This window comes from Poromitra crassiceps (assembly GCF_964638095.1).
Source record: "Poromitra crassiceps genome assembly, chromosome: 16".
NCBI lineage: Eukaryota > Metazoa > Chordata > Actinopteri > Beryciformes > Melamphaidae > Poromitra > Poromitra crassiceps.
This window is the reverse complement of record NC_139645.1, coordinates 6,922,399-6,943,757: the sequence shown is the minus strand read 5'-3', so window position 1 is coordinate 6,943,757 and position 21,359 is coordinate 6,922,399. Positions and strand designations below refer to the sequence as shown.

Here is a 21,359-nt window from a genome sequence, read left to right as displayed (position 1 = left end):
CAATACTGCAAGCATGTAAATACGCTACACTATAGCAAGATCAAAGTGAAAATAATGTTCTATGCATCAGCTAGAAAAATATAGCCTATTAGATTGGTGAAAGTTTGTCCAGAAAGATATCATTTTCTCTCGCCTGCTGCAGGAAGGATGATGCACATAAATATACCCTACATTATGTCAAGTCATTGCATAAATGTGTTTTTATTGTAAAACTAAATGTGAAATAGGGCCAAGTTATTGGACGGACATCACAGTATAGCAGATGCCATTAGAAGCGCGTTCCGAAGCGCGTTCCGCTGTTACTTCTCTAAATCACGTTAACTCGACAAGGGGTATATATATGCCCAGGAGGACATATATGTTTCACATAGGGTGGTGTTTTCATTTCGAGGTTTTATTTGGTCCAATATTGAAATGTTGACAATGGCAGGCTGTGTTACCATTACACATTAATTTAGAACTACCTTTTATATCTATTTTGGCTCATTTGGTGGCTATTTAGTAGCGAAATGAAGAAACACAATGCATGCTGGGAACTCAGAGAGAGAGAGAGAGAAGGGTGACAGAGAAGAAGCAGTGAAGGCAAAGAATAGGCCTGCTTTTGAAAAGCGCAAAGCGCTAAATGTAGGCCAGCTCCCAAGATATGACTAGGCTGGTATTTAGCGCCGACACGCCCACTTTGGGACTGCGCCACGCCCATTCGGCCTAAAGCGCATTTGGCAGCCTAAAGCCTATTGCTATCTTGCCGAAACAGGCGCAAGGCACGTTTTTTTGCGGTTAAGGCCCGTAATAGCGCCGATGGCCTGTGGGAGAATAGAGCCCCAGGGCCCCTATCGTTGCATCGGCGCAGTTTCTAGGCCGAGCGGCAGGCGCAGATCAAAGCAGTGGGCGTGGAAAGGCGCACTTGATATCGTCGTGCTGGCGCTAGATGCAGCCCAAAGCATTACAACCATGCCTTTTAGGCGTAAAATTATGCACCGTCATGCTCATTGGATAAGTGCAATAAACGAATCGCACGCTTGCCTTTTTAGCTCCAATTCCAGTGATCCCGCAAAACCAGACGAAAGCCAAACGCTCTGCCCCCCCCCCCCCCCCTCCCTTCATCCAGCCTGTCTGTCTGCATTATAGGCTATTATTCCATATTATTATGCTTCTCAAACCAATCTAACTGCAGTTTCAATACTGCAAGCATGTAAATACGCTACACTATAGCAAGATCAAAGTGAAAATAATGTTCTATGCATCAGCTAGAAAAATATAGCCTATTAGATTGGTGAAAGTTTGTCCAGAAAGATATCATTTTCTCTCGCCTGCTGCAGGAAGGATGATGCACATAAATATACCCTACATTATGTCAAGTCATTGCATAAATGTGTTTTTATTGTAAAACTAAATGTGAAATAGGGCCAAGTTATTGGACGGACATCACAGTATAGCAGATGCCATTAGAAGCGCGTTCCCCCGAAGCGCGTTCCGCTGTTACTTCTCTAAATCACGTTAACTCGACAAGGGGTATATATATGCCCAGGAGGACATATATGTTTCACATAGGGTGGTGTTTTCATTTCGAGGTTTTATTTGGTCCAATATTGAAATGTTGACAATGGCAGGCTGTGTTACCATTACACATTAATTTAGAACTACCTTTTATATCTATTTTGGCTCATTTGGTGGCTATTTAGTAGCGAAATGAAGAAACACAATGCATGCTGGGAACTCAGAGAGAGAGAGAGAGAAGGGTGACAGAGAAGAAGCAGTGAAGGCAAAGAATAGGCCTGCTTTTGAAAAGCGCAAAGCGCTAAATGTAGGCCAGCTCCCAAGATATGACTAGGCTGGTATTTAGCGCCGACACGCCCACTTTGGGACTGCGCCACGCCCATTCGGCCTAAAGCGCATTTGGCAGCCTAAAGCCTATTGCTATCTTGCCGAAACAGGCGCAAGGCACGTTTTTTTGCGGTTAAGGCCCGTAATAGCGCCGATGGCCTGTGGGAGAATAGAGCCCCAGTAGTATATCAGAAAACTGTAAACGGTTTTGAAGTCTGTCATTTAATTTGACAGTTATTGAGTGTTAAAGTGTGGACCAGTGACATCACTGGTCCACACTAACTCAAAGTAATAACTCATTAACTCAAATCAACTCTCAATAACTGTCAAACTATTCATCATTCATCTAGTTTGACAGTTATTGAGAGTTGATTTGAGTTAATGAGTTATTAATTTGAGTTAGTGTGGACCAGTGATGTTACTGGTCCACACTTTAACACTCAATAACTGTCAAATTAAATGACAGACTTCAAAACAGTTTACAGTTTTCTGATATACTACTGATGTTCTAATGATACAAAGCTGGTTGAAAATGGGCAGAGTGTTCCTTTAAGCATGTGAAATGTGTGAAACCCATGTAAATTCCCATGTGATTACATGTGAAACCTATGTGATTACATGTGAAAGCCCATGTAAATGTTGTTTTCCACATGTGCTCCACATGTGGAAAAGAACAACTTATTCTTTAAGATTTTATGTGAGAAACCAACGTAACCCCTAGTGACAGACTTGGATTGTCTCATTAGACATTTGTATTAAAATTCAGATCGTTGTAGAACAAAACCTTATTTTTTTTTACATTAAGAGAAGGCTAAACGTTTATTTAATGATTCTACAGTGACATATAAAGTGAAGTATCCACCGTTGACAGATGCTGGTCGGAAAGAATACTGTCACTGATGATTAGGTATTGTGTTACAGTGAGCGCTGTGAGAAACCTGACCTGATCATCTTGACAGAAGTAGGTTGAGGGCAGGCAGTCTGCACAGTTAACAAAACACTGTTTAATATTGTGCAATCATTTTGTTGCAAACAAAAGCCCTAAAGTTAAAACTACAGTATTTTTCTATGATGGTTCCTCTCAACCAGTGGCGGACTGCATAATCGGGCATGTCGGGCAAATGCCCGGTGGCCTGGCCTGGCCTGGCCTGCCAAAAATAATAATAATAATAATAATAATAATTTTGCAGGCCAGGCCAGGCCACTCACTGAACAGCAGGCCAGGCGCCGCCTACTGGTTTACTAGTGGTTTTATTACTTTATTCAGGTTTAAAGTGGGTGCATCTCATTGTAAAATTGGACTTGGCCCAAATTGGGCTTCAAACGGCCCAAATTGGGCTTCAAACGGCCCAAATCGGGCTTCAAACAGCCCAAATCTGGCTTTAAACGACCCAAATCTGGCTTCAAACGGCCCAAATTGGGCTTCAAATGGCCCAAATTGAGCTTCAAACGCCCCAAATTTTTCGGCGGCGCCCTTCGGACGCCGGCACGCACGTCCACCCGTATCGGCCTGGCCTGCTTGGTATCTAATGCCCGGCCTGAATTATGATCCCAGTCCGCCCCTGCTCTCAACCGCAAGAGTGGATATTGGTCTTTCCCATCTCCAAGGAGATACATTATGATAATTTGATTATAATAATAATAATTTGTTATTTGGCACCCTGTTTGCTGTGTCCATCCAGCTTATGCCTGTGTCACTCTACTGTCATTTCAACATGTTGAAATAAATGTTCAACATGTTCAACATTTATATTGTTTTTGTTGCCTGCTCCCAACTCCCCAACCGACTTCTTATTACATAATAATACTTCAATCGTGAGAGGCCAGTTGGTAGGATTTAACAAACTTTATTTAGCAATCGGCATGCATGGCAAATACTTTGGCACATGACTCCATTAGCCGGTGGCGCTGCTCTTGAGGCAAGAGGAGGGCATCTGCATAGGCTAGATGACTCCATTAGCCGGTGGCGCTGCTCTTGAGGCAAGAGGAGGGCATCTGCATAGGCTAGGAGATCACCCCCCCCGTGGGGGATCAGGAGTCACGACTCGTTGGTGGCGGACTGGGGAGGTGGGTGGGGCAAAACAACGCTTCAGAGGACGGCTTCAGGGGAGATGGACTGCCGTGAAGCTAGCTGCTGTTACGATCGGCCAGAGAGAAAGAGGTGACGTAGAACCCTTGCTATATATATGAGAATTAACTGACGTCATATCTGACGTCATTACAGACGTCATACTAAGACCTTGACTGACCACGTCATACTAGAACTTGACTGACGTCAGGGGGTGATCGGATTAGATTATGCACGAATGGCCTTCTGCTTGAAATATGGTCTAGAGACCTCACTTCAATCATGAGAGGCCAGTTGGTAGGATTTAACTAACTTTATTTAGCAATCGGCATGCATGGCAAATACTTTGGCGCATGACTCCATTAGCCGGTGGCGCTGCTCTTGAGGCAAGAGGAGGGCATCTGCATAGGCTAGGAGATCCCCCAAAAGGAAGATCTGATTACCGGAGGTTAATTGAGATCTGCGGGCACCGGTAGTTGATTGTACTTTTCTGGCCTTCGACCTTTTAGCGACTTACAGCTATTTGCGGCTGGCGCTCCCAACTCGGTCGGGCCTTCGATCTTGGTACATTAGTAGTTGATTGAACTTTTCTGGCCTTCGACCTTTTTAGCGACTTACAGCTACTTGCGGCTGTCGCTTCCCAACTCGGTCGGGCCTTCGATCTTGATCCCCCAAAAGGAAGATCCGATTACCGGAGGTTAATTGAGATCTGCGGGCGCCGGTAGTTTGACTGTACTTTTCTGGCCTTCGACCTTTAGCGACTTACAGCTATTTGCGGCTGGCGCTTCCCAACTCAATCGGGCCTACGATCTTGGTACATTAACGTTTAACTTGGCGCTTCCCAGCTTGGCCTACTTGGCACCTCACGATTTAACTTGGCCTCCTTGGCCCCCGACTTGGTGCGCGCCGCTCAACCTGGCCTTCTGACTGACCCTGACTCTCTCTCTTGGCTCTCTCTCTTTCCTCTCTTCCCCCCCGGGGAAATGAACCGGGAGATTTACTGCGCCTTACTGGGCGCCGTGCTTTTCGGGGAGCCACCTTCAGGGGAGATGGACTGCCGTGAAGCTAGCTGCTGTTATGATCGGCCAGAGAGAGGTGACGTAGAACCCTTGCTATATATATGAGAATTAACTGACGTCATATCTGACGTCATTACAGACGTCATACTAAGACCTTGACTGACCACGTCATACTAGAACTTGACTGACGTCAGGGGGTGATCGGATTAGATTATGCACGAATGGCCTTCTGCTTGAAATATGGTCTAGAGACCTCACTACATAATAGGGCGGATTCTGACACACACAAACACAATCGACATCCACAATCCTATGACATAATCAGCGATGTCATAGACATTGTGACATCATCAGTGTAGACAATGTGATGTCATCAGTGATCTAAGACAATCAACATCCAGAATGCTGACATCATCAATGATGTTATAGACATTAAGATGCCACCGATGATGTCACTGTTACTTCTTCTTCTACTTCTTCTGTTGTGGAGTTTTATGGCTGTTGGCATCCTTTATGTTGCATCACCGCCTCCTGGATTTATCCATCCTCTCTCCTCGTCTCCCTACTTATACTCCCACCGAATTCTGCCAGTGATTATGTCATGTCCTACCCCACAATCTTCGAGTGATGTCAGACCCACTGATGATGATGATGATGTTGCATGAGTTTACACAACCCCCCAAAAAGTGCCCCCATGGCATATCGTCTCCAGAGTCTCCACCCTAGAGAAATAACCGCGCACATTTTTTTAGTATTAATGATAGAATGTAAATATTTCTCAAGAGGCCTGTTGACTGACAACAGCTAATATAATAAGTAGCCTAAACCAATATACATCTCAGGCATAATGTTCCACTGAAACATAATAGGTGCTTAATGCTTCAATATATCATTCTACAAGGAAGTAACCACAGTTGGCTCATGCCAGTGCCAAGAAATAACAATTGCGTTGTTCTAGTTTCCTATAACAATGAGTAGCAGGATAATCCACCTCATTAACTCAACAAAGGCTGGGCGAAACCAACTCCGCCTTCATTTCACCAGTAGAATACTTTCAGTTTCTTCACAGTAATGTGCATGGATGTAAAAAATGGCCTTGAAATGAATAAACGTTAACAGTTTTACTAAGATGGGCCTATGAAATGACTTGGAATATTGTTTTTATCATTTTGGAAATAAATAAATTGTAATCCCCAATCTTTCCAAGTACCCCCTGGAAGCTGCTCAAGTACCCCTAGGGGTACATGTACCCCTGGTTGGGAATCACTGACTCAGGTATAACATCTTTACAACTGCTGTGAGCAGAAAATAATCTCAGAATGCAACACATCGATATCGATATCACTATTTGGTAGCCAGACACGGAGCTGAACGCTGAGAGTTTCAAGTTTCAAACAACTTTATTAATCCCACAAGGGGGAAGTGAATTTAGAGCAGCTTGTATACAAAACACAGACACATCATACAAACAAACAAGTGAGTTCAAATGTGAAGTTACACCATAAAAGTAACAATGCACAGTAAACATTTTTATATAGACTCCCTGTAATATTATCATTAATTAAAAAAAAAGCCCATGGCCAGTAGCATATTGCACTATCCTGATGGGAAGGACAAAGCAACCAAGGTTTTTGAATAAGTCTGTGTGCAGGTGAAGACACGCCTCAGTCCTCAGATCACACACTGAACAGGAACAGCTCAAACATGCACATCTTCACAAAGTCTGAATCGAGCCCCTATTGTAATAATGATTCAAACTACCCAAACCCAAGATCTATTGTAATAATGATTCAAACTACCCAAACCCAAGATCTTCAGATCTTCCCATCACCGGGAAGATCTGAGTGAAGAAAAATGCCTCCAATCCTCAGTTGGAGTCAGAGGTTGGCACGGGTTGGTATTTAGCTTTGGACCTCCTGGACCGGTAGACCACCGCTCCACACACCAGGAGGCAGCCGACGATGAACATGAGGTTCATGCCCACATGCAGGTTTGAGCCAGAAGCTAAAAGGGAAATACAAACAAAAAGAAATACAAACACAGAGAAGTGAGTTAGAGGGCAGACTGGAATTGCATAATATGTATTTATCAGTTGATGTGGATATTTACGACATCCACAACGACATGGTCAGTTAGTATGTACAATTATCAAATGTGTGGTGAATCCGTAAATTAACATTTTAATATATATGTGAATATACATTGTCCAGTTACTTTGGAAAGGAAACATTTATAATTTTGGATTTTCCACCCACAATAATGTGGCAATGTCTGGGTTAAGCAGATTTACCCCCCTGCTGGTAAACATACGCACTGACAGATGAATGTTCATAAGCACAACGCAGTGGGCAAACTGACTATATGGCAGCTTGACAAATCCACTTCTGGGGATTGATATACTGCAGCCAAGGGAATAACAGCCAAACATTTGGATACACCACATTTATTTGTACTATCTTAAACATTTTTAGAATGACAGTAAAGCCATCAAAACTATTAAATAAAATAAATTTAATTATGCAGTGACAAAAAAAGTTTTAAACAAATCAAAACTATCTTATATTTTAGATTCTTTAAAGTAGCCGCATTTTACATTGAAGGAAAGGCAAAGGCTTAGTAAAGAAATTAATGTGTGTGTGTGTGTGTGTGTGTGTGTGTGTGTGTGTGTGTGTGTGTGTGTGTGTGTGTGTGTGTGTGTGTGTGTGTGTGTGTGTGTGTGTGTGTGTGTGTCTATGGTGTTACCTTGGCTGTCAGAAGTTCTAATCAGGTGCAAAGGTCCCTGGGAAATGGAGTGCATGGCAGTCTCGGCGATAGCTTCTCTTTTGCGGCGCTGGCTCCCTGAGTTGGACCTGATGCATCCCTGAGTGCACCTGGTTCCAGGAACCCCAATCTCACACATGACGACTGAGCAGGTGATGTAGACCTATAGGACACAGAGAGCTAAAGTCACTCCCTCCACAGATCACCTGGGCACATCTGGGGACATGCTGTGATGGACCAGCACTTTCAAACCAAAAGAACGTTTAGACATGAACAAGATGGTGGGGCTATGTTTCACTTTACCTCCTCATGTGCACCAAGGAATTCAAACGCCTCCATTCCAAATCTGAATTGAGACCTGGGGCCGGGGTAAACTTGCACTGTGTCATCCATCACACACCTGTAATAATACAGTAATAATGGTTTATGAATAAAAGTGCCAACATTCCTCATAATAACTACATTGGACACCATGTAAGGCAGTGGTTCCCAAACGTAGGGTCACGACCCCCTAAGTCGGGTCGTCTGGAATTCAAATAGGGTCGCCTGTTTCTTTTTTTACACCACACAATTTAATATTACCGAAGATGATTAGGGTCACTTGTGATTATTATTTGAGTTTAAAGTGATAATCTTTAAGATTTCAGTTTTGTTCTCTTGGGTGACACCTATGGCAGTGGGTGGTAATTGCAGGTGAGATCCAAACAGTGTAATGTCACATAATGCCACTATACTGCAAAGGCTTCATCCAAATGGACATAGCCTCATTCAACATTGTGAGCGACTCTTTTTTTTGGGATGAAAATCTTTTCAATTATAACTTTAAATCAGGATTCTGAGAATAAAGTCAGAATTTTGAGAAAAAAGTCTGAATTTTCAGATTAAAGTCAGAATTCTCAGATTAAAGTCAGAATTCTGCGGGGAAAAATTAGCATTATGTGACATCACTGATGATGTCACAGATGATATTATCGATGGTCTACCAGAATTTGAAATGTCTCGGGTCCCTAGACTTTTGTGACGTCAAAATAGGGTCACAAGCCAAAAAGTTTGGGAACCCCTGATGTAAGGGAATAATATACTGTATGTGCACATGTCCTAGTGAGGTCTAATACATTTAACACATGGAATTAGATGGTTCATCACTGCGTACACCTACCCATTTTCAATGATGGTGTAGGTAATGCGAGAGTTTAGGTTGTCGTAGGGAGTCGCCTTGCAGGACTCCACAAACAGCTGTGTGTTGGGGATGGCGGTAGTTGCATCAATCTGCATGAAGATCATCTGTTTCAGGTACACCTCCACTGGGTAGGTGCTGGCCTCCTTCTGTTCCCTGAACCTCTTGCTCTCAAAGAATTCAAACTGAAAGCTGAAAGAACCGAAGCCTTTCTCTCTAAAGGCGTATGGGTTCTTGTGCCTGAATCCCAGCGTCAGGTTGGCGCGCTTGGGATAGACGCATGAAAAGGCGATCTCAACATCATGTTGCCTGGAAATAATTTTAGTTGGGTCAGCAGATGTGATCTCATTCTTGAAGACAAGGTTGTCACCATCCTCCTAAAGGTCAAAGAAAATATTCATTTATCATGTTGGAAAGCCCTGAGACTTTTGAAGAGTAACTTTGAGAGGAAGCAATATAGATGAATTGTGTGAATTACAATTCTAACCTTCGCCTGGTGGGTTTATTGATGACAACCAGCTCAGATTGATCAACTAGCTAAAATTTTCAACCAAGCTTAAACTACTATCACCATTATTAGGTTACTAGCATTATTTTTATTGCAAATTAAACAATTGCCAATTTCCACAACAGTTTTTATCAGTTTATATAGTTCACATCATTAGCCATGATCAAACAAAAATGCATCCTGTTCTAATTTAAGTCCTACACCCAGGGTTCACTTGTCTTGTACATTACAGCATATTATGGATGTTATGTCCCAAAATTGGCTCAGCTGTAATGGTGGCAAATGTGTTCATTCAAATCAGCGTCTGATGTGTCTTTGTGTGGATATTAGAATACTGATTACTTGAAACTTTACAATTCTACCGTTAAATCTCTTCCCAAACGTGTATTGTTTTCATCTTTCATGAATATTGAATGTTGATACATGATTTTTGTGATGCATAGAAGGTGCCTTGTCACTATTACATTTATTATGATGCTTTTTAGACGCTCCTCCAAACAATGATCTACATACAATGTACAAAATGGACAAAGAACTAAGATTGTACGACTGTTGACAACTGAACAAAAGGGTTCCTTTCTCAGCCATAATTTTGGGAGGCCTGCCTTGCCTTAAGTAGTCAATGTAAACGTGCAAACAGAAACTGTGTTAGTTTAGTGTGCCTTACATCCAGTGTGGTCCCACAGGTGTTCAGTGACATGGTGGCGACCAGGTGGGTGTTGTTGGAGCGTCTTGTCAGGTTGCAGGCAGGGTCATTGAAGTCTTTCAGGTGTAAGTTGTGCTCGTTGCGTCTGATGAGGTAGCCCTTCACCACCTCCACTGTCATCGTGGTTTCATTGCAGTGTACAGTGGTCTCTGAAAAGTGTCAGATACACATAACGATGGTGGTGATGGTGATGATGATGATGATGTGTGAACAGACTGAGATGAAGACATGAGACAACTCAAGTGTGACACAAGACATAATAGTGATGACTTGAAGTTTGATTGAGTGCACCCTTCTACAGAATGATTGCTGGGGAAATGTCTTTCCAGAAGACAATATTGCAGAATGAAACAGAATATGAGTTCATGGATGTGGATGATTTTAACCAGGGTTCCAGGGAGTCCCCAACAAAAAGGGGAATCATTTATTTTCACTATGTAATTCCATCCATAAGTAACACAATGATAGAATGTATGACTATTTTGGTGATGGGTTTCATACACTTTCTGTATTAAAACCTCTAAAAGCAACCTAGACTACCTAAACTTGAGGTAGTCTCTCGAGCCAGTCTATCTCTTTCCACAATCTTGGAATGCTCCAGAGACAGTCTGTACTTCAGCCCATTAAAATTTGGACAGACGAAGTTGTTATCTTCCAAAGAGAAAAACACTTCAGACCGGAGGGAAGTTCGATGGTATTTGACCAATCACAAGTGGGGAAATGAGCGCATACCCACCATCGATGGTATTCAACCAATCACAAGTGGGGAAATGAGCGGATAACCCCGGAGCATCTGTAAATTGTGGGAACCCACGTGTCCATCTTGAGAGACTAAAGGGGTCTTTCACGTGAAAAGGTTTGAGAACCACTGCAGCTAATTTCACACAGTTAATACATTTCAGTTTCATTCACAACCCTATCTGTGTTAACTTGTGCACCTAGCTAATGTACATAAGGGTTAAAAATATCCATAACTCTGCATGTGTCAATCTTTCCTAAAACATGCCATTTCAGCACCTCCAATACAAGAACAGCCAATATCCAATAGCCAAAACATGACATAAACATAACATTTGTTTCACTGGGATACTTTGTTACTTTTCAGAGTGTATCAACTCACCATGGTATACAACATCAGCAATCACACAGCGCAACTCTGAATGATAGACTCTGCGGTGTCTGGAATAGAATGTTAAAGTGGTAAATTATTCAATTAAGTTTCCCTCAATATAGTCTGTAATGGCAATTATCTAGACATCAATCATCTCACATCTGAATACACACACTTAAAAAAATAGAAGGTACAGTGCAAAACTAATTAACTAATTAATGCTGAGCAATTTTCCAACTTGCTGTTACGCTCACAGACATCATTCCCATCACCATGAATTAAACTGATTTCTTGATTATGCAATCATACCATTAGGTATTGGAATCATGTCCGTGTCCATTAGTTTCTAGCATGATATTCAGATTGAATGGCTACAGTTAATTGTACAATAATTGTCTAATGGTGGAAATCCCAGATATGGATCACCACCAAAAGTTAATCAATTGTTCCTTGGCCCAAGATCTATCTGTAAAATTGTTAATTCCAACTTCCATGGAAACGCCTTCAGAGGTTTTTGAGATATTATGCTGACAGAGTAACAGGCAAAGTATAACCTAGTTGTTAATTATTCCAAACACAATACATCTGGGGGAATGGAGTTCATCTATCTATCTATCTATCTATCTATCTATCTATCTATCTATCTATCTATCTATCTATCTATCTATCTATCTTCTTTATATAAATTTGGCAATGTGGACTCTTGTCTGTTTGTTTCAAGAATTTTGTCCGGCCACAGCCATGCCGTTTTAAGTGCGATCGGGCTGAAACTTTCAGGAAGTGTAAAGAGCACCCGTGCGGGTGACCTTGTTGTGCGTGCACCAATAGGGCAGGCGAGGCCATGCAGCAGCCAAGCTGTGGGCAAGGCCAAGCTGCGTAGGCGAGCTGCAGGGTCAGCTTGTCGAGCCCGTGCAGCGGGTGAGCCTAGGAATCGAGGGTGCATAGTGCATAGTAGCGAGATGCCTAGTATGGTATAAACTGTTTCTCCAGTAAACTGTTAAAAGTCTTCCGTGTAGCATTTTAACATCAATAAATTAGCCAGCCTATTAACACATTAAGTTTGAAATATTAGTCTATTACCATAAACAAACAAAACCTTCCACCTCTACAAGATATTACATTTTTATTTTGCCATTGTTTTGTAGGAAAATTGTTCGATTGCTTTATGGCATAACAAGCAAAAACAACTGACACAAACAATTCATTTGACAAAGATACACTGTGGTTTAAAAATGCTACTTGAAAATACAGAAATATGTCAGCAGAAATACAACACCCTGTGAAGATTTTTGCATATTGGTATCAACTGGTCATCCATTCTGGTTAATGTGATTTGGAATGAACTTGATATAGTTTATTTGAAGCTCACCTGTCTAATGCCTCAAAATGAAAGCAAATAGGGAAATGGTCGTCCAATTCATTATCCGTTGGTGTCCATTTTATGGCATATTCATCTGTGGAGATCTTCTGTTTTGTAATGCCCGTTGGTCCAGTGAGAAGGAGGCCATAGATCCTACAAGAGGAACAATGTTTTCATAAACTTGTTCTGGGCAACGAGTACAGCAATATTCTATAAGGTAATTATGTTACAGTAGAATCCATTTCAAGTATATCGAACTACTGGCAAATACTATGAAAAATTATACTGTACATATTGCGAATAATACTACTAATGAAAAATTAGACTGTACCTTCCGAATGACGCCCTGGGACATGATTGTTCTAATTAACTCATACGATACATAACAAATAATAGCAAAGTTATAACAAAATTTGAATGTTGAATTTCCTTACGTGGTGTATTTTGCTGTGGCTTTGACTTTGATTTCAAGTGTGTTGTTGACAAAGGCAGGAAGATTGACTCCATTACGTGGAGTTGGAGACAGAAAAATTGGGAAATAGTCACCATCGAGACATGAAGGGGCGTAGTGTGAGTCAACTGAAAGTCAAAAACGGAGGGAGAGAAAGTGAGAGAGTTAGTGAAAATGAAATACTAATAAAAAATAAATAAATGCTACAATGGAAAAAATGCAAACGAACCATAAATTAAAAACTGTAGAGGAATCTTGCTTAAAGCAGCAATTGATGCACGGTAGAACTGAGTGGTGGTGGGTATGGTGGTAGATGTCGTGGTCATTGGTGCAGTTGTGGTTGTTGTTGTTGTTGTTGTTGGTGCAGCTGTGGTCGTTGTGGGTGCAGCTGTGGTTGTTGTGGGTACAGCTGTGGTCGTTGTTGGTACAGCTGTGGTCGTTGTTGGTGCAGCTGTGGTCGTTGTTGCTCCAGCTGTGGTCGTTGTTGCTCCAGCTGTGGTCGTCGCTGGTGCAGCTGTGGTCGTTGTTGCTCCACCTGTGGTCGTTGTTGGTGCAGCTGTGGTCGTTGTTGGTGCAGCTGTGGTCGTTGTTGGTGCAGCTGTGGTCGTTGTTGGTGCAGCTGTGGTTGTTGTGAGTGCAGCTGTGGTCGTTGTTGGTGCAGCTGTGGTCGTTGTTGGTGCAGCTGTGGTCGTTGTTGCTCCAGCTGTGGTCGTTGTTGCTCCAGCTGTGGTCGTTGTTGGTGCAGCTGTGGTCGTTGTTGCTCCACCTGTGGTCGTTGTTGTTGCAGCTGTGGTCGTTGTTGGTGCAGCTGTGGTCGTTGTTGGTGCAGCTGTGGTCGTTGTTGGTGCAGCTGTGGTCGTTGTTGGTGCAGCTGTGGTCGTTGTTGGTGCAGCTGTGGTCGTTGTGGGTGCAGCTGTGGTTGTTGCTGGTGCAGCTGTGGTCGTTGTTGCTCCAGCTGTGGTCGTTGTTGGTGCAGCTGTGGTCGTTGTTGGAGCAGCTGTGGTCGTTGTTGGTGCAGCTGTGGTAGTTGTTGATGCAGCTGTGGTCGTCGTTGCTCCAGATGTGCTCGCGGCTGTGGTCGTTGTTGCAGCTGTTGTGGTGCTCAATGAAAATGATGGGCTTGTATTGTTTGTGTCACGTTTACGCCTTCCTACTGAAAGGGGATTCTTCAAGGTGGAGGATCCATCCGAGTAGGAGACAGAAATGGTTTTTTTGGGGAAGTCCTCCACTACTAGCTCAAATACTCCATGATATCCAGTTTGCCTACTGGTGGTATATGATAAGGAGCAGGAATTCTGAAGAAAGGAATACGTAACATTATTTTTGACACACAAATAACAAAGGCTGCAATAGCTGTTAAAATTGTGTCATATCATAATTGTTGGTATATCACATCACAATTATTTTCTTCTTGAGGACCATTAACTGTGCGTTTTTGGGATTGAGCTCCATTTCACTGCAGAGCTAAGTTAATGCCTTTAATTTTAATTAATGCTGTTAATGCTTTTCATTTTTAATCATATGGACAGGTATTTAATTGGAGCAATAATGTAAACCTTATATCAAATAAAGAATTAAGTTCAGGTGGACATTGCAACTGCACATGCTAAAAAAAGTTGCAGAATGTAACTGACCAATTAAATCCTTTCTATACTGTGCATACAGATTATACACTCTTGTTGTAATACTTCACTACATCTAGAACCATAGACTGTATAAAAATATGGTCGTCATGACAGCTCCTCAAAAGTGAATCAAAAAAAAATCGATGGCCCCCTTGTGGCTGGCTGCAGTATAGGTATTAAATCCCTCCATGTTACTGGATGGGGAAAAACGACTAAAAGAAAAAGAAAGGGAACATACACATTAAATAAATGTATCCAAAGATGGTTTTGATAATTTTAGGTACTTCTTATCACACTGATGTGAGTGTAGGAATTTAGCCAGCTGGGCAAGAGCAAAAATGACCCAAGAAATCTCAGAATGCCCCTAAAAACCATGATCCAGGGGCAATTTAAAAGTAATGAGTCAGTCTCAGTATGATGCACCACTTTACAATAGGGTACACAAAAAGAGTAACTAATGGACAGGTAATAATTAAGTAATGGTTAACTAATGATTAACTACTATACTCACAAACTTACTTTAACTAATCATTAATTAATGATTAACTATATACTCAGAACTGGCATTAGCTAATCATTAATTAGTTAGTAGTTTCCTATAGTAACTACTGTAAAACTTGTGTGCCTTATTGTAAAGTGTTACCTATATTTATGCATTACCCTGTCCACAAACTCTTCTCTAAACAAGGATTTCAGCTCGATATATTGAAGCTCATGTGACAGATTCCCTCTTTCCACTTCCTATGTTTACATTTTGCAAAGTAAGTGTCAGGATTTTGCTTGATCTCTTACCGGATCTAAAGAGAACCCTTCAGGTTGGTAGCACAGGCTGCACTCCTCAGCTGATGCTCCAAACCTGCATCTGACCTGATCACCATCAGGATCAAAAACTGGCAGACTGTATGTCCTTGGACAGTTCCGGGTTATTCTGTGAAATGGGAACCAGGTTGAATTAGGAACAACTACTCCAACTACTTTTTTTTTTTACAGATAAAACTTAAACTTTTAAAGTTAAAAAAAGAAATTTGACGACAAAGAGCAGCACCATCACAAAGAGCCAGAGCAAAGGCTTTTGCAAAAATAAATGGCAACAATACATCAAAATTAATTACTGAAGATGAATAGGGTGATGTTTTTAGATAGATTTCTCATGAATATGTGGTCTAATATTAAGCATAAATATTTATTATTAGCAATTAACAAATTTATTATTAACAATATAATGCAGTATAATGCAATATAATGCAAAAGTACAATGCAATAAGTGTACAAAGTCCGTTTGGTGACATCTCTTGTTGTTGCCCAGACCCCCAGAGGGGGGAGTGTGGATCAGTCTCCGCCTGTTTGTTTGTTAGTCACACTGTAACGTTGACTTTGTGCTGCTAGGGGGCGGCATTGACAATGAATGGGGGCTGCCCCAAGGGTGGAACTACATTTACAGTCTTTACGTAAACTACAGTTTACATAATGAAACTTTTGGACTGGCTTGTTATTTGGAAAAAGCCTGGGACATGAGAAAAAAAGCTCTTTATCAGGAAAAGGCAATGTAAGAAAAAAGAAAAATGTATGTATGTACAGTAAGTGTGTATATGTGTATGTGTATGTATATGTACATGCGTATGTGTATATATTATATACTTTGTTTATTTTGTTTGTATATTGAGGTACAATAATAATTTGGTGTGATAGTGTCTTGTAATCCCATGTGGGATGGGCCAGAAATGGCATGACACGGAAATAAAAACTAACTAACTAACTACAGTCAGATGACATCTGATATGCAGCTATCATAGAGATTAGCCAAAATTATTTTATTAATGTGAGATGTCACCAGATGGGCTCTGCGTAATTGTGCCTGTGCAAAGCGAATTCATGTCTGTGAAACCAATACTTGGGAGTAGGGGTGTCACGATACACTCAGTTCACGATACGATACGATACACGATATTGGGTTCACGATAACGATACGATACGATATTTTAACAATATTTTTCTGCGATCGATTTGTAAGTTGAGGGGGCATCCTCCGCGCTAATTTGAGTAATTTCCCCATTTTCATCCTCCGTGTCTGTAACGTGCCTCGTCTGTTCAAACAAAGCAATGAAAAGGAGAGCGAGCATGCAATCAGATGCAGATCAATGCGACCATGTTCAGCTTCTTCTTCTCGCGATATGAGATTTCATCTCAACGATACATATTGTCACGTTTTGATATGGCGATATATCGTGGGACGATATATTGTGACATCCCTACTTGGGAGTTTTGACTGGTTTTCTGTTAAACTTCACATGTGAGCTGACACTTTGCTGGAACAGCACAAAACAATAATTGATGATTCATTACCGGAGAGGAGGTACATTAGTTGTGATGGGAGATCTGTTAGATTCACCAGTATCAGATCGAGTTCCCAGGTCCACATGAGTTGTCATTATCAAACGAGCATAACGAGCTCTGGTGTTTGGAAACCAGTATCCATAGCCAAGGTAGCGGTGAAAGTAGGTGGGATATCTGTTTGAAAAAATACATAATGTTAATGTTACACACTTCTACAAAATTGCCTCCAGAGTCTCCACCCATTGTTACTCCGTGCACCGAGTGGACAGAGATGAGGGGCTATCCGGCAAGTCTAGGGGAGAAGGGGGGGTGGGAGAGCGCTCACGGGGTGGTGAATGGGGGGAACGGGCACTGCACTAGTTATCATAATATCGACATAGCAAGACAACATGATATTATGTTGTATGTAAATATATTGTACGTGTGTACAATTTTATGTGTCGGACTCGGACCCCAGTAAGAATAGCTGTAGCATTTGTTGCACCTAATGGAGATCCTAATAAACTAAACTAAACTAAACTAAACTAAACTAAACTAAACTAAACTAAACTAAACTAAACTAAACTAGCATAAATCATTAAACATTGCTCATTCCCCTTTCTTGTCCCATCTAACCAATAATTTCTTACTTGATTTCAAAGGGTCGGTTGCTTTGAAGCTTTCTTGTCATAACCACCTCCTTCTGGCACCATTGGAAACCATATGAATTGAGGCCAATCGTTGCAATGGCACTGCTGGTCTGAGTCCCACAGTTTCCACTGGAACATGTGAAGCCATTCTGGTTGGGGCAGTGGTTATAGTTTTGCTTGTTGCGAAGCTCCACCTACAAATAAGTAGGCACGCACGCGCACACGCACACACACACACACATGCACGCACGCACGCACGCACGCACGCACGCACATACACACACACACACACGCACGCACGCGCGCGCGCACACACACACACACACACACACACAAACAGAATAAATATTTACCTCTATTTACAGTACTGTAGTTGTTTCCCAGGTCATTCATACATGTATGGTTTATCAACACATTCTCACTCCAAACTCGTCTCACAGAACCGCTTTGTCAAGCGCCTTTGGCGACCTCTGTAACACTCCGTGGAGCCTCCGGCGTTTTATGGAACACACTCCGTGCAGCAGCACTCGCGTTTTATGGAACACACACGCTCCGTGAAGCAGCACTCGCGTTTTATGGAACGCAGCAGGCATTGGGTGGGTTTGGTTAGGGCTAGGGTCTCCAGGGCAGACAAGGGTCAAAGACCCCCTAAAGGGGTTCAGGTCTTTGACCCCGGGATTTTCGAGCCCCAAGCCAAAGCCCCTAAGCCAAAACCAGGGTGGTGCTACCGTCCCCTAAAACGGAAAACGAAAAAACGAGAAAACGGAAACGGAAAAAAAACGGAAAAACGAAAAAAAAATTAAATGAAAATGAAAATGAAACTGCTTAATATTGTTTGGCCCGCGACTCCTTATCTTTTTCTGTATGCGGCCCACAACCAAAAAAGTTTGGCCAGCCCTAGACAGAAGTAAATGGACTGTAACTATAATCCACAAAACACTGTGTTCTAGCATCTTCCCTCTCTCTCATTAAAACAACATTACCTGCCATTGTTTAAAGTTGAACTTGAACCTACCTCATATGTCCCATCTGAATTCAGGTGTTTGGGGGTGAAGGTCACTGACCCGCCAAGGTAACTATAATAATGTCTCCATGCAGACACGCTGGAGACCAGAACCAGCAGCAGCAGCAGCAGAGTGACAGAAGCCATGGTCCTTTCAATGCTGCCACCCTCTCTCTGTCCCCTTAATAGATAGTGTATGCCTCTTATACCCTACTACAAGGAAATGAATTGTAGAGACATGTCACTGTAACTCCAACAGGAGATGGATTGTCGAGGTATGTCACTGTAACTCAGAAGACAAATGTTCACTTATTGAACAAGATCTCCTGCCAGCAGTGGCGCTGGAAGTACTTTTAGGTAGGGGGTGCTGCAAGGCCGTAGCCACCGATTCAACATTGGGGGGGACGGCTGCCGGCGCCTATAGGGCGCCGGAAAATTTGGCGGCGTCCTCTGAAGCCGTCATTGTAAGATGGCGCTCCTCTTTAGGCGAGAGGGCAGCATCTATTTGGGCTAGAGAGAATCCCCCCCCGGGATTCTCCATGAGTCAAGACTCGTTGGTGGTGGACTGGGGAGGTGGGTGGGGTGAAATGACGGCTTCAGAGGATGGTTTCAGGGGAAATGAACAGCCGCGATGCCGGCTGCTGCTATGATCCGCCAGAGTGGGGGGTGACGTGGAACCCTTGCTATATATACTAGGGAGTACTGACGTCATGCCTGATGTCATGAACTGAGGACAACTGATGTCATGCCTGACGTCATGCTTGGGCTTGACTGACGTCACGGACTGATCAGGTAATATAGATACACCAGCTCAGTGGCCTTGTGGTCTGAGTGTCCGCCCTGAGACTGGGAGGTCGTGAGTTCGATCCCCGGCCGAGTCATACCAAAGACTATAAAAATGGGACCCATTTGCCGCCCTGCTTGGCACTCAGCATCAAAGGGTTGGAATTGGGGGATTAAATCACCATGTGATTCCCGAGCGCGGCGCACGCTGCTGCTCACCGCTCCCCCAGGGGGATGCTCTCTAGCCCAAATAGATGCCGCCCTCTCGCCAAAAGAGGAGCGCCATCTTACAATGGAGTCATACGCCAAAGTACTTGCCATGCATGCCACTTGCTAATTAATGTCTCTTGTTAAACCTTACCGACCGGTCTCTCATGATTGAAATATTTGGTTGATGCCAAGGTGCAGTATGTCATGTCATGTGTCTTGATGGTTTGTCACATTGTCTCTTCTGAACTTTTATAACCTCAGCTGACAGGTGTGTTGTTGTTGGAAGTTCTGCTGAAAAAGCTTCCACAAACTTTACTGACTATAGGGGCGCAACTCCTCTCAGCCCTGACCCGACTCCAGTTTGATTGCCAGTGCCTTGGTCAGGGGCACTGACAGGTGTATTAAACCTAACATACTGTATACGACATGTCTTTGGTGGTGGGTGGAAACGGACACGGGGGAAACATGCCAAACTCCACACAGGAAGGTCGCGGGATGGACCGGGCGGGGTTTGAACCCGGGACCTTCTTACTGTGAGGCGAAAGAGCTAACCACTGATCCACCAACTGGCCTCTCATGATTGAAGTGAGGTCTCCAGACCATATTTCAAGCAGAAGGCCACTCATGCATAATCCGATCATCCCCTGACGACAGTCAAGTTCTAGCATAACGTGGTCAGTCAAAGTCCTAGTATGACATCTGCTATGACGTCAAATATGACGTCAGTTAATCCTCATATATATAGCAAGGGTTATACGCCACCTCTCTCTCTCTGGCCGATCATAGCAGCAGCTAGCTTCACGGCAGTCCATCTCCCTTGAAGCCGTCCTCCGAAGCGTTGTTTTGCCCCACCCACCTCCCCAGTCCGCCACCAACGAGTCTTGACTCCTGATCCCCCACGGGGGGGGGGATCTCCTAGCCTATGCAGGTGCCCTCCTCTTGCCTCAAGAGCTGCGCCACCGGCCATATATATATATATATATATATATATATATATATATATATATATATAAGCTACAAGCTACTTGGGTCTATAAATAGCATAGCTACTGAAAAAGCTACTTGGTTCAAAAGTAGTGAAGCTACCACCAAGCTACTGAGAAATGTAATTAAGCTCACCAAGTCAAACAATGGAGATGATTGTGGATTACAGGAAGCACAAAGCCCCACCTTCCCCCGTCCTTCCACTTCCTGGGGACCATCATCAGCCAGGACCTGAAATGGGAGCTGAACATCAGAGCTCTCACCAAGAAGGCACAGCAGAGGATGTACTTTGTGCGGCAGCTGAAGAAATTCAAAGTGCCAAAGGCCACGATGGTGCACTTCTACACCTCCATCGTTGAGTCCATCCTCACCTCCTCCATCACCGTCTGGTATGCTGCTGCCACTCAAAAAGACATCAACAGACTTCAGCGCATAATTGGATGCAACCTGCCATCCCTCCAGGACCTGCACGCAGCCAGGACACTGAAGCGGTCTCGCAAAATCATGGCTGACCCCTCCCACCCTGGCCACAAACTCTTTAAGACACTCCCCCACGGCAAGAGACTGAGGTCTGCCAAGACCAGAACCACCAGCCACAAGACCAGCTTCTTCTCAACCGCCATCAGCCTCACCAACAAGGCCCGGAAACCCCTTCCGCCAAGGGCCTCACAAACAACCCCCCCCCCCACACACACACACACACACACACACACAAACTCACTACCTCCTCCTAAACTCAACTGAACCCCCCCCCCCTCCATAAAACTGGAACTCATACTGTATCTAATTTAATGCCTGTCTAACTGG

General features: G+C 43.1%; 1 protein-coding gene across 1 annotated transcript; it reads right to left on the bottom strand.

Annotated features, from left to right (window-relative positions):
* Nucleotides 1-6,298: 6,298 nt before the first annotated feature.
* On the bottom strand, nt 6,299-13,423 carry LOC310790944 (ZP domain-containing protein-like). Its single transcript, XM_083652651.1, has 9 exons — nt 13,214-13,423; nt 12,968-13,112; nt 12,543-12,686; nt 11,183-11,241; nt 10,024-10,211; nt 8,831-9,225; nt 7,975-8,071; nt 7,654-7,834; nt 6,299-6,915 (listed from the first exon to the last, which is right to left on the bottom strand). Exons 1-9 carry the CDS (start codon nt 13,308-13,310, stop codon nt 6,779-6,781), a joined length of 1,443 nt encoding a protein of 480 aa, XP_083508777.1. The 5' UTR covers nt 13,311-13,423; the 3' UTR covers nt 6,299-6,778.
* Nucleotides 13,424-21,359: the final 7,936 nt, after the last annotated feature.

Excerpts from the sequence above, each read along its gene's own strand:
- LOC310790944 (XM_083652651.1), bottom strand. The coding sequence starts at position 13,310 with ATGACCACGACATCTACCACCATACCCACCACCACTCAGTTCTACCGT. Across the intron at positions 10,212-11,182 it reads TGCTGATGTTGTATACCATG|AGACCACTGTACACTGCAAT; the intron begins GTGAGTTGATAC and ends GACACTTTTCAG. Across the intron at positions 6,916-7,653 it reads TAGAACTTCTGACAGCCAAG|CTTCTGGCTCAAACCTGCAT; the intron begins GTAACACCATAG and ends TTTCCCTTTTAG.